General features: G+C 38.4%; 1 protein-coding gene across 2 annotated transcripts in view; it reads right to left on the reverse strand.

Moving 5' to 3' along the window:
- Nucleotides 1-4: 4 nt before the first annotated feature.
- The window catches only part of tfcp2 (transcription factor CP2), a 15,168-nt gene continuing 1,382 nt past the window's right edge, over nt 5-13,790 (reverse strand). Inside the window, exons 3-17 of one of the 2 annotated variants that reach the window (XM_086069676.1) lie at nt 13,599-13,750; nt 12,141-12,217; nt 11,321-11,426; nt 10,392-10,498; nt 8,269-8,421; nt 8,059-8,169; nt 6,466-6,554; nt 6,333-6,381; nt 4,889-4,981; nt 4,181-4,274; nt 3,984-4,074; nt 3,780-3,886; nt 2,311-2,453; nt 1,000-1,051; nt 5-925 (exon numbers count right to left, since the gene is read on the reverse strand). In XM_086069676.1, coding sequence (XP_085925802.1) covers nt 888-925; nt 1,000-1,051; nt 2,311-2,453; nt 3,780-3,886; nt 3,984-4,074; nt 4,181-4,274; nt 4,889-4,981; nt 6,333-6,381; nt 6,466-6,554; nt 8,059-8,169; nt 8,269-8,421; nt 10,392-10,498; nt 11,321-11,426; nt 12,141-12,217; nt 13,599-13,750 — 1,462 coding nt within the window. In that variant the 3' untranslated portion in view covers nt 5-887. The remainder of the gene's footprint in view (nt 926-999; nt 1,052-2,310; nt 2,454-3,779; nt 3,887-3,983; nt 4,075-4,180; nt 4,275-4,888; nt 4,982-6,332; nt 6,382-6,465; nt 6,555-8,058; nt 8,170-8,268; nt 8,422-10,391; nt 10,499-11,320; nt 11,427-12,140; nt 12,218-13,598; nt 13,751-13,790) is intronic. The other variant, XM_086069677.1, reaches the window with a different exon arrangement.

The raw sequence follows: 13,790 nt of genomic DNA on the forward strand, positions 1-13,790 counted from the left end.
AAGGTTTGTGTTTTGTTTTTTAGAAAATATGTTTATTTTGCTGGTATTTTAAAGAGACAACATGGTGAATCGTAGCAAGGTTGCATACGTATCAAGGCTGACAAGATGGGACAGATATGTAAAATGTCTAATTGATCATATTGATCATGAATGCAAGGACAGAACATAAACTCTCACACGCGACTCTGGTGTGCTCCATGTTTCTGTGTTGCAAAAATTTGGATGGTTCCAAATAAAGTCTTAAAAACTCTGAAAATAATGGATGCTTTGTTAGGAAAATACTTTGAAATATGAATCTACTTTAAAGTAATGTTGTCCACGAAAGGCTAATATTTGCACTCAATCATTTGCACACACCAAGTTTTTAGTCGCTATTCAAAGTAACAGAATTAGTGCAACTACTAGCTAGTAGATGCGACAAGTGTTAAAAACGGGATTCTACTTCCCCTTAAAGCCCCTGACGTAATTGGCTGTTCACTGGTCTATTAGCTCAATTCTAGACCAGTATTTTCTTAGCACTGATTAGAGTAATGTTCCTGTTTAGGATTGTTTTTTTGTCAACAAAAAGAAAGCCGCGATTCTGACGTGCCGACCTCTGGCACACCAGATGCAGCGCTCGCACCAGCCAAACTCACTCTGGAGACATAAGCAGAAGAGGAGGAGAACGCAGCCGTGTGGTGGGGAAGGGGGAGAACAACAAGGTGAGAAGGGGCGATAGGCTTCGTCACCGTGGTAACAGAGTCACTCCCTCCAAAAAAGACATGAGGAGGCCAGGTGCTTCGTGTTCCGCCGAGCAGCCTCAAGAGGCTTCCTGCGGCGTCTCCATGAGATCCGGGAAAAGCGAGGAGGGTGAAGCTAGATGGATGAAAGAGACGACTGAATCCGGTTCACTTCAGGATGATGTGGTAGCCGTCATTTGAGTCGTCTGCAACAACAACCGCCGCGGTGAAAATAAGACACGGAATGGAGAAAATGTTGACAGATCATTCGGTCAAATACCTTTCATCGTGTCCAGGACGAAGCAAACTTCATCTTGGAAATTTTGAATCATCTAGGGAGTGGAAGAAGGGAGGATAATGTTCCAAATGCAGAAGGGAAGGCAATTGACTAATGTGTAAGAGCAAGTGGATCAATGCATGCAGGCGGTTGACAAAGGAAAATAATGAATGCAAATGCTTCCAAATGCATACAGCGCCAATGCGCCATCTTCATCAACCATCATTCAGGGTTTTGAATGAGAGCAGACAGAGAGCAAATCAGTAGACGTCTACCGGCTAACCAACTTTCAAATCGACATGTCAAAGAAATGGAACCCTCCGGCTTTGGATTGCATGGCAAGGTAAGGCTAAGGTAGTCAAGGTCAAAGATGAAATGAGTTCATGTCTACTTTGCATCATAGCAGCCCCAAAACCATTGCTCTTTAAAAATACAAGACAGAAGATGACCAAAGATCAAATCTGTACAACGTCAATCTCGCCTCTCTACCGGATCTTCATATATGAAATGATTTCATTCTATATCTACAAGGGGTGTGAATTGCCTATTACCTGGCAATTCGATTCGTATCACGATTCATAGGTCACGATTCGATATCGATGAATCCCGATACGAATCTATAAATTGATTATTACGATTTTTTTTTTACCTCAAATTTACAAAACACTAATCAGTAAACTAGTGCATGTGCACTGTAAGATTTGTATGAAAATGTATTTATTTATCTGAAAATTCAGGCTTATAACTGAGCCACTGCATTTAGCAAACAGCACTGAAATCAAATATTAAGGCTTAATGTTCCAATAATATAACATTCTTCCATGCTTCTTCCATGTGTGAATCCTAACCCCAAGTAAGACGTTTTGTTGAATTTTCCCATAAAAAATGGATGTTTAAAAATCGATTCGGCCGCATATTGAACCGATTCGAGAATTGCGCGCTGTAATATCGCGATATATTGCAGAATCGATTTTTTTCTAACACCCCTAATATCTACAATGCAACACAAGGTGGCCAAGGCAGTTGAGACCAAAGAGCAAATGTGAGTTAGTTGTCATCATCTCTGTAGCCTGATAATTCCATTTAATTACATGCCACATGGTGGAGGACTCGTATCGAAGAGTCGAAAAGCAAGAAGCCTACTTATGTTGCATATCTGACGCGAAGGTGGCTGAGGTAGATAAGTGACGAGATCAAATCTCTTTAGCAGACCTTCAAATGTTGAGGAATTCTTTATTATTATTATTATTATTATATACGTCTAAGCAAGAAATGTGACACATGATGGATGACAGTTGAGATCCAGGAACTCACCTCATCACTGACTAACACGTGGATGCCAGTGGGACCCTGTTTAAAGATTTGGTTGATCTGTCGGGGTGAGATGTTGAAAAGCTGAGCAATCTTCTCTGTCAGCTCGGTAGCAGTCAGCTCCTCCAGGTAGATTGCGTGATATACTGCAAACGGGAAAAACAAACGGCGGCCGTCAATACTTCGGAACAGCAAAAATTATCATTGTGTCTAGAGTTTGGAATGTGTAATTTGGTCTGTACTTTGTGTACAATAACAACAGAAGAGATTCCCTAACAACATCAAATAGTTATCCCTTTATCTCACGGATGAAGGGTGTGGGAGGTGGAGGGGGGGGGGCATACCTGTCTTACCTATGCCATTAACTCATTCACAGTCATAAATTCATTTAAAAAAAGATTATAAAAAATTAGGCTTTTTTTTTTTTTTACCGTAATTAATCGCATGATTTCACTCGTTAACTCACGATTAATCACAAATTTTATGTTTGTTCTAAATGTTCAATAAAAAATTCTAGGAAACAAATTGTTGAACTGATAGAAATAGTTCAAATGATTTTTCGACGTTTATAGCCGTCAATGGCAGTGAATGAATAATAATAATAATAATAATAATAATAATAATAAAAAGATTATAAAAAATTCGGGGAGTAAGGTGAATACATTTTGTAATCGTAATTAATCGCATGACTTCACGAGTTAACTCACGATTAATCACAAATGTTATATCTGTTCTAAATGTACAATAAAAAAAATCTAGGTTTTCATACTCTTGTTAACAGTGAAAAAAAAAAAGCTAAATTTATAGAAATAGTTCAAATAAATTTTTATAGGTGTCAATGGCAGTAAATGAGTAAATGCTCTATTAGGGGAATTGTTGAAATGTCAGTCCTAAGAATACAAAACTTATTGTGGAAATAGAGTGCTGTTTGATATAACAGAAGATAAAATAATAATAATAATAAACTAGGCGGCACGGTGGCTGACTGGTTAGCACGTCCGCCTCCCAGTGCAAAGGTTGTGAGATCAAGTCCGGGCTTCGGCCTTCCTGGGTGGAGTTTGCATGTTCTCCCCGTGCTTGCGTGGGTTTTCTCCGGGTACTCCGGTTTCCTCCCACATTCCAAAAACATGCATGGCAGGTGAATTGGACACTCCAAATTGTCCATAGGTGTGATTGTGAGTATGGTTGTTCGTCTCTGTGTGCCCTGCGATTGGCTGGCAACCAATACAGGGTGTACCCCGCCTACGGCCCGAAGCCAGCTGGGATAGGCTCCAGCAACCCCCGCGACCCTTGTGAGGACAAGCGGTACAGAAAATGGATGGATGGATGGATGGATGGATAATAAACTAAATAATAATCATAGTAAATGATCAATTAATGGTCTCGTAAAACTTCCATTTAAAGATGTAACATTCTTACTTTCCTTTCTTTTCTTTTTCTTTACAGAAAGCAACAATGTAATATGCACTGACTAAAGAAAGTGTTGTTTGCCGCATCTCCGTTCTCATGTTTGGTCTGTTGATCGCGTGCCTGCTGCGACTCCTGGCACACGTAGATGGTTAATCTCGGACGGACCACCCTGTCCGCAACACATGCAGCAGAATAGTTCATTTTTCAGTTACTCCCATTCTACCATTGACCAATCAACAAACTGCAAGGTGTCTACATGCACTCACCGCCCTTTTAGTGCATTGAATAGTCGGATGCCGTCTGCTGGGCCGCAGATCTGAATGACATCCTCCCTGGTCAGCTTCAACAGATCTGCACCTGGGCATCACAGATAAAAACGTAAACAACAACAACAACAAGACAAGTTGCTTTATGTAGACAACACAATTCTTGCTGCGATCTAAAGCAAGGATTGCGTTTTTACCTGAGAAGTTGGTGAAGAGACGAGAGAAGGGCGAGAAGCGGTTGCGGAGAAGCCACTGTTGTGCATCTTGTGGCGTCGCCGCAGGTAACAAATTCTTAAAAGGGAAATAAAAATCGCTTAATTTATATAGAATATTTCATACACAGGGTAGCGCAACATAATATGGGTTCCACTAATTGACCCGAGTCTACAGACCTCAGAGCTTTAATAGGTGGTTATATACTATTAGCATTTGTTCATCTTCAACTCATTTGCTCCCAAAAACGTATACGTTCGAATTTAAATGTTTTACATGTCCCAACGACGTATTTATACGTTTTTAATGGCTTTTTTTTGGGGGGGGGGGCTCTTTTTTTATTTAAAGAGCTCACTATTGTTCATTCGGTAATGTCATCATCATTGCTCTTTTTTTTATTTATATATATATATATATCATTTTTTTTTGTATGTGGGTGAGTATGTGTATGTGCGTGCGTGCGTGCGTGTATTTGTTAGCTCACCAAAAACCTATTAGAAAAAATCCCATACCGTTCACCTAAACCGAACATCGCCGTCAGGAGACCCAAGGGGACCAAAGAAAACCAAGGAAGGTGAAATCCAGCACCGACCAGACACCACCCACCGGGCCACCCACCAGACTTCTTCCCCAACCCAAGAAACATCTAAATTCCAACAAATCCAAAAAAAAAATAAAAAAATCAGGGAGACCTCAAGAGACCGAAGGAGAGACTGAGGAAAGGAAGGAAGGACAGACGAAGCCGAGTGAGATCCACAGACACCAGCCTCCACCGATTCAATGACCTGAGGAGGAAGCAGATTGTGTCTGAGTTTCGATAGATGCTGGTGTGGTGGATCTGGCAGGACAGAGCAAGCGCAACACCTCAGGGCCCCCCAGGCCGCGGCAGCGCCAAAGGACGACCCCCGGGCCCCGCCAGGGCCACCGGCCGGAGAGCAAATCCAGGAGCAGGAGCGCCCCCCACCCCAACACGGCCCGCGCCCCCGACCCAACGCAGCAGGACGGGGCACTGCAGGCCCGCCAGGCACCCCACCGGCCCACAACCCCCGCTCCATGTTTTTATAGCAATAGAACACAATATTCTGTGGGTCTTAAAAATCAGTCAAAATCCAGTAAAACATTTGGGAGTGAAGGGGATTGTTTCTGTGAAAATGGCTGGGAATGAATGAGTTAATGTTAATGTAATCAGGGTCTACATCATTTGGCAATTTAGACCAGCAACAGAGTAACAAGTAGAAGTACTTTTTTTTTTTTGATTCCAACCAAAGAGGTTACTGTATGTCGCCTTATGGGCACTGATCACTTAAATTTATATTTTGTCGAGGTTATTTGACGATGAATGAGGTTATCATTGTATATGTATGCTGCATACCGTCTAAAAACTATTCATATAATTGATCACATTGATTTGTATTGTCATAATAGTATTTTTTTTTTCATGTTATCCAATATTATACTTGATCCAAATTCCTGCACCTTTCTGTATGTGCTACATTTCTAAAATGTATTTCTTACACATATCAAAGTGATGTGTAGTTGTGCTTATTTGAACTCATTCACTGCCATTGACGGCTATAAACGTCAAAAAAAATTTGAACTATTTCTATTAGTTTAACTTCTTTTTTCCCACTTTTGTTAACAAGAGTATAAAATCCTATGTAAAAAAACGTATTGTACATTTAGAACAGATATACAATTTGTAATTAATCGTGAGTTACTAGTGAAGTCATGCGATTAATTACGATTAAAAAATGTAACCGCCTGATGCCCTGAATTTTTTATAATCTTTTCTTTTCTTATTTTTTAATTAATTCACTGCCATTGACGGCTATAAACATCAAAAATTCATTAAAACTATTTCTATTAGTTAATTTTTTTCCCACTTTTGTTAACAAGAGTATGAAAACCTAGATTTTTTTTTTGTACATTTAGAACAGATATAAAATTTGTGATTAATCGTGAGTTAACCAGTGAAGTCATGCGATTAATTACGATAAAAAAAATTAATTGCCCCGATGCCTTGAATTTTTAATAATCTTTTTTTTTTAATGGATTTATGGCAGTGAATGAGTTTTAATGATGTCATAACGACGCGTAGTTTTATACTGGCAATGCTGTAACGTCGCTTGTACTTACATCAGCTACTTGAACAACAGGCTCAGGCTGGTGGTTTGGTGATCCGTTTCTAAAAAGAATGAAAAATTGAATGAGTGCGCAAGCAAGCAGGGAGGAGCCACGAGCACAAGATGGCACCAAGAACGCTTGTTACCCTTCTGCAACTGGGAAGCTGTTCTGCGTGCTGTTGAAGCCCGGTGATGGAGAGTTGTTGACGTAGGTGACCTCGGGCCAGGGGGAACACTGTCAAGAGTCCAAAGGTTCTGTTAATGCATCAAGTGGGCCTGTTGTGCATTGTGATGCCAAGGTTGCTGGTCCCAAAGAACAAGGAAGGTCAAGGAGCCCATTAGGAGTTCTTCCGATTTAGATTTACTGTTCAGAAATGATTTGACAAGAGTGTTATTTTAATGGTCCATTAAGTGCATTTTGGAAATACAGAGCAATTACTGGAATCATTTTGGCAACAAGAATACGCCCGTTACATTTGATAAGGACACATTTCTGCACAGCTCTAAATAAAGCTTTGATTTTTTTTTCATGAACATAAAAGGTGGTTATTAACTCATTCAGTGCCATTGACGGCTATAGACGTCAAAAATTCATTTAAACTATTTCTATTAGTTTAACATTTTTTTTCCACTTTTGTTAACAAGAGTATGAAAAAAATATTGTACATTTAGACCAGATATAAAATTTGTGATTAATCGTGAGTTAACTATTGACGTAATGTGATTAATTCAAATAAAAAATAAATAAACGCCTGACAACCTAATTTATAATAATCTTTTATTATTATTCTTTTTTTTATAATCTTTTTTCAAAAACCAAATTTTTAATAATCTTTTTTTTTGTTTTTAAAATAATCTTTAAAAAAAAAAAGATTATTAAAATTAGGGCGTCAGGCGATACATTTTCCTAGGTCAAATTTTTTTTCCAGGTTTTCATACTCTTGTTAACAAAAGTGGAAAAACTAATAGAAATAGTTCAAATGAATTTTCGACGTTTATAGTTGTCAATGGCAGTGAATGAATAAAATAAAAAAAGAAGAAAAGATTATTAAAATTTGGGGGTGTCAGGTGATTAAAATTTTAATTGTAATTAATCGCATGACTTCAATAGTTAACTCACGATTAATGATAATGTTAAACTAATAGAAATAGTTCAAATGAATTTTTGACGTCTATAGCCGTCAATGGCAAAAAAAATCGATTCGCATAAGAATTGCGATTCTCATTTAGTATGATTCAGAATCGATTTTAAATGTCCTAAAATCGATTATATTTCAATTATTTTATACTGTCTTGCCCTTGTTTGTGTGTGCCTTTATTGGAAGCACTGTTCATGTTGTACACGATTTGGCCCCTTAGGGGCAGTGTGGTTCCGCTCTGATACACTGTTAAGTTGTAGCCACATAGAAGCAAAAAGCAATGATCAAGTTATTCCGATAAAAGTTGTTTTTTGCAGTGTAGGATGTTAAGATTCTTCTCTGTATACATTCCTGAAGCGTTTTGTATGAATAGTCGTTCTTTGAGTGATAAAAGTGCCACGAGTAGCGCGCTAATTAGCATTAGCGAGTCAGACTGGAGTAGATCATGACAATTCTTTGCATATTTATAAATTGAAGCAGAAATTTGTCAATCAAATATTTTTTCATCTAAAATCGATTCTGAATCGAATCGCAGGCCCAAAAATCGGAATTGAATCGTGAGACATTCAGATTCCCAGCACTAGTTTTTAATACACCAACCTCTGTGAGGATTGTAGTTTCATACGATTGCTGATATTTCTCCTTCTCCTGTGGTGCCCTCTTCTCCATCTTCTCCCTGTCAGTCTTCTGCTTTCTGTCCGCGCCTTTAGGCTGAAAGACACGACACGGGGTCACTGACCTGACAGCAACCACCACATACACCAGCAAATGTGACTTTTGACTTGTCAGGGCTCTCATCATTCCGCTCACTTTGAAAACTTTGACCTGGCAGGAAGCGGAGTGGAGGTGCTCGGTGTACTCGCTGCTCTCGTTCTCTTTGAACGTGTCGATTTGGATGCGGAAGGGAACCCCTTTTTCCCCGCCGTGCTTGCGCATGGTAAATTCTGTGCTGATGCAGTGAACCTAAACCATACAGACGATAGAATTGGATACAGAATCGATTCAGAGGCATTACAAATCGATTTTTTAAAGTTTGTTGTCTGCTGCATATTGCACTTTCGAGGTTACGCTAAATCAGATTCATCAGTTTAAATATGTTCTTGTAAATGTATTGTTAAAGGAGAAATTAGACATTTGTTACAGCAAATGTTGTCATTTGAAATTTGTGTTGACACAATTGTAAACCAGGTTGCCTTGCCACTCTGATAAAAGTCAGTGTGAAAGATAAATCCTTGCTCTTCCTTGAGTTCTGCAATTGTTTTATAAAGGTACCAGTGTTTGACATGGACTAAGCCAATGTAGTGATGCATCGGAATTGGAATCGAATCCCTCCGCTAACTGACATACACCAGGAATCTCGAGATGTTAACAAAACATTGTGACTGTTTCGTCCGCTGCATACCAAACAATGCGGCCAATTGTCAAGATGCAACTAAATGATTGCGCACTTCACATCTGCTAAAACTTTCTACTGGGAAGGGGTGTTAGAAAAAATCGATTCGGCAATTTATCGCGATATTAATGCGCGCAATTCTCGAATCGATTCGATATGCGGCCAAATCTATTTTAAGCATCGATTTTTTATGGGAATATTCAACAAAACGTCTTACTTAAGGTTAGGATTCACACATTAAGCATGGAAGAATGTTATATTATTGGAACATTAAGCCTTAATATTTGATTTCAGTGCTGTTCAAACATGAAACAGACTGCAACCTGTTTGTCAAATGCAGTGGCTCAGTTATAAGCCTGAAGTTTCAGATAAATAAATGCATTTTCATACAAATCTTACAGTGTACATGTACAAGTTTACTGATTAGTATTTTCTAAATTTGAGTAAAAAATCAAATAAAATCGCAACAATCAATTTATAGATTTATATCGGGATTAATCGGTATTGAATGGGGGGTGGGGTAGGGTGGAAACACCGTCTTCACCCTACAACTCCCCTCCAATTTTAATACACCACACAACTTGTGGGTGGGGGGGGGGGGCTTGTGGGGGTGCCATCGGTTGGGGGCCGCAGTATAGAGCAGTGCTGCGGTCCCCTGTCCGTGTCGCCCCCCCCCCCCCCCCCCCCCCGCCCTATCTATTTTTTTTAATGCACCACATACACTCAGCAACATGCTTGGGTGGCGGGTGGATCGGAGCGTGGGAATATCATTTCCATCGGCTCCGGTTCACCTGCTCCTAATTTTAATGCACCACACACACACACTTGTATATACACTGGGTGGGGTCACATTCACGGTTTAGGGGTAGAGTTCGCCAGTCCGCGAGCTGGCGGACTCAGTAACAGGGGTTAATTAAAAAAAAAAAAAAAAAAAAAAATCGGTATTGAATTGAATTGTGACCTATGAATCGTGATACGAATCGAATCGCCAGGTACCAAGCAATTCACACCCTTAATACTGAGTAATAAAGGACAGTGTGGATTTTTTGAGGGGGAATTGGCAACGATCGATCGCCCCATTCACTGATTACTTTCTGTGAAACTTTCTAGTTTTAGTTGAGTTCGGTGGGATTTGATACGGTCGCTCTGTGAGCAGATAAAAACAAGACCAACTTTAGCAGTCATGTTGTTTTTTAATTAATTAATTTTTCAATTAATTTATTTTTTATTTTACTTATTGTATTTTATATTTTATTGACAGTTTTTTAATAGCTGGTTTTACTAGATTTGATTTAGATCTCAATGTACAGCACTTGTTTATAAAATGTGCTATAGAAATAAAGTGGATTGGATTTAATTGGATTTTGAGTTGGGTGTCATTAAAAATCAACAAGGTTCTTGCATCTATCGAGGTCAAAAATCACTAGATTTTTTTTTTATGTTTTCGTAAAGAACTCATGATTTACTGATTTGACCGGAATAATATCAGCAAACGTGCACAATGACATCAAGAGGAAGTCAATCAGGAGGATCGAGCTACCTGGATAAAAACGGAGGTTCTTTTTGATGGTTCCCAAAGGAACTCCACAGTGTTAAGCTGAGTAGGGTTAGCCCGTGGGTCGATAATTCCGACTGACATGGGGATATCTGCAAAAGATCAATGCACAACAGGTTGGTAACAAGAAGCAAGGCAATACTGTATTCACTGCTGTTGCAAATACTGGGTGGTGAAAATACATTCTATCAATGTCCTGATTTTTTGTCTCACTGGCTTAAAGCTTTTGTTGTTAATATTTTTTAAACCTTTACCTCATTCACTGCCATTGACGGCTATAGACGTCAAAAATTCATTTGAACTATTTCAATTAGTTTAACATTTTCCCACTTTTGTAAACAAGAGTATGAAAACCTATATATTTTTTTATTGTATTAGAACAGATATAAAATTTGTGATTAATCGTGAGTTAACTCATGCAATCAATTACGATTAAAAATGGTAATTGCCTGACACCCTAATTCTAATTCAAAATATTTTCTTTAAAAAAAAAACGATTATTAAAAATTGGAAAAAAATAATTACAATTATTTTATTTTATTTAAAAAAAGAAAAGAAAAGACTATTAAAAAATAGAGGTGTCAGGTGATTTTTTTTTTATCGTAATTAATTGCATGACTTCACTAGTTAACTCACGGTTAATCACAAATTTTATATCTGGTCTAAATGTACAAAAAAAACAATCTGGGTTTTCATACTCTTGTTAACAAAAGTGGAAAAAATGTTAAACTAATAAAAATTGTTCAAATGAATTTATGACATATATAGCCGTCAATGTCAGTGAATGAGTTAAAATGCTCAAGATTTGTCCTAAAAGTAATCAATGATTTGTTCCAATAACATTGCTGTCATCAAATAAACGAGCGCAATCTGGAACAACAACAGTCATCGAACGGCCCATCTCAGGCACTCACCCAAGTCCAGAATGCGATCTCCGGGCCTGTTCCAGCGCCAGCCCTCCAGCTGCTGGTGCTCTGTGTACTGAAGGCGGCGGTCGTGGAACACCACGCGAATGATGCTCTGCGTATTAGAGACATTTGCATATTACAGAGATTTCTGGTATTGTTACTGAAAAGATGGGAACAATCAAGGGGAAAAGAAATTAATCGATTATGGGAAAGTATTTTGATTTGTAAAGCAATAAAATAATAGGTTTTTTTTAGGCCCAGTTACAATCCAGTAAAATAATGTTTGATCAATTTGGAGGGGGATTGTGACACTTGCATTATGTTGTTTAAAACCAGTCAACAGGATTTCACACCAGCAGTCCTTCAGACCTAATGGTGAGGGTTGTGAACAAACACAAAACCCCGACTACAGTTTTGTTGTCGTGAGAAAGCCACAATCTGCACTGTAACCACAGGACTAAGATTACAAAACCATCAACTGATTTGGACTGAAAAAAGGGGGAGAAAATCCAAATAATGCCACTTTCCATTCAAATAATTTGTCAAGTATATCAATCTATAGTCTGCCTGAAAACAACAGGTTTTTTTTACATTTAGTTATAGTTTAGTTATAGTATAATAGTTCTAATAAACTATTACCACACCCTTCTTGCTGAAATGTAATTTATGCTTAGCAATATGAATGCTACGTTGATCATATTCCGTTATGACCCTTAACATTGTTGGCAATCAATTATAAAAGATCATATTGAAACCATGCCCAATAGCCACCAATAACAAATATAACATGCACAAACATTTGTTTTACAGGCACCTGATAACGCACCTTAACCATTTTACCAGAGATTTCCGGAAGTTCACCAATTTTTCGATTATCAAGCATGATAATTTCATACGGCTGCCCTGTAATGACAAGTGCACAGGAAATAACACACATGGTTAACGTAGAAAACCACTGCACTTTTTCATCTTAACTAATACAGTGGGACATCCAAACAGTCTATTTTCAGATGACTCGACTTCCAAATTACTCTACTTTCAAGAAGATTATTAGGGGTGTGCCAAAAAATCGATTCTCATAAGAATTGCGATTCTCATTTAGTTTAATTCAGAATCGATTTTAAAGGTCCCAAAATCGATTTTATTTCAATTATTTCATGCTGTTTTGCCCTTGTTTGTGTGTACCTTTATTGGGAGCACTGTTCATGTTGTACACAATTTGGCCACTTAGGGGCAGTGTGGTTCCGCTCGTTCTGATACACTGTTAAGTTGTAGCCACATAGAAGCAAAAAGTCATGACCAAGCTATTCCAATAAAAGTTTTTTTTTTTTTTTTTGCAGTGTAGGATGTTAAGATTCTTCTCTGCATACATTCCTGAAGCGTTTTGTATGAATAGTCGTTCTTTTGAGTGATAAAAGTGCCACGAGTAGCGCGCTAATTAGCATTAGCGAGTCAGGCTGGAGTAGATCATGACAATTTTTGCATATCTATAAATTGAAGCAGAAATCATTGTCAATCAAATATTTTTTTTATCTAAAATCGTTCTGAATCGCTTCGCAGACCCAAAAATCGGAATCGAATCAAATCATGAGACAGTCAAAGATTCCCAGCCCTAAAGATTATACAAAGGGGATTAATTTGTTGTTGAAAATTGGTTTACGATTTAAAAGATGGGAGTACATCGGTAAACAAACTAATGAATCAGTTCAAAAAGTTATCAACCGGTATAAATCGCTTTGATGCCGCTTATGATTTGATGTTTCTTTCAATTTAATAACTCCTAACGCACTTAACAAGCGAGTGTACGCGTGGAGATCCTTTACATGTTGCTACATATTAATAAACACGACAAAAGCTACAAATGAACTTCTTCTGCAGTTTTTGAAAAATTATTGGAAGGAAAAGCCACATTTACAGTAATGACAAGTTAATTCATCTTGTAAACTGATTAATTATCACCTTTCAACAAGAAACTCGTTGCATCATCGTACCATCTCGAACTGAGCCGTACCTTATTGAATCAAATTGTAATTCCACTGAATCAAACCAAAGCCAAGTTTCACTTTGAGAAACGTTAGCTCTGAGCTCATCTCACGAGATTTTGTCAAATTCTAAGTTTTGCTCAGCTTTGCACCCCCACCCCCCCTTCCATTTAACTTTGGTTAAAGATTCCACTGTATCAACCATACCACAGCTGTCAGTCACACTTGGTGACGTATCGGCTCACAAATGAGTCACCGTGATATCATATATTAAGTATCATGTCTGGCATCTATGTGCTGACCTTGATTGAGGTAGGTGAGTGTTTCATCATGCAGTTTAACAGCTGGCGAGGTAGCAGCACACAGAACATACTGGAAGGGAAGAATCTTGTTGTCGGTGTCCGGGGGCAAGTTGGACTCCTCCTGTTTGAAGATGGGCAGGGCAAGTACGTCACTGAAAGGTCAGACAAACACAGAGCAACTGTTAGTACATT

Source organism: Leptonotus elevatus, chromosome 2 (genome assembly GCF_054856555.1).
Source record: "Leptonotus elevatus isolate MCC_2025b chromosome 2, RoL_Lele_1.0, whole genome shotgun sequence".
In the NCBI taxonomy this organism is placed as follows: domain Eukaryota; kingdom Metazoa; phylum Chordata; class Actinopteri; order Syngnathiformes; family Syngnathidae; genus Leptonotus; species Leptonotus elevatus.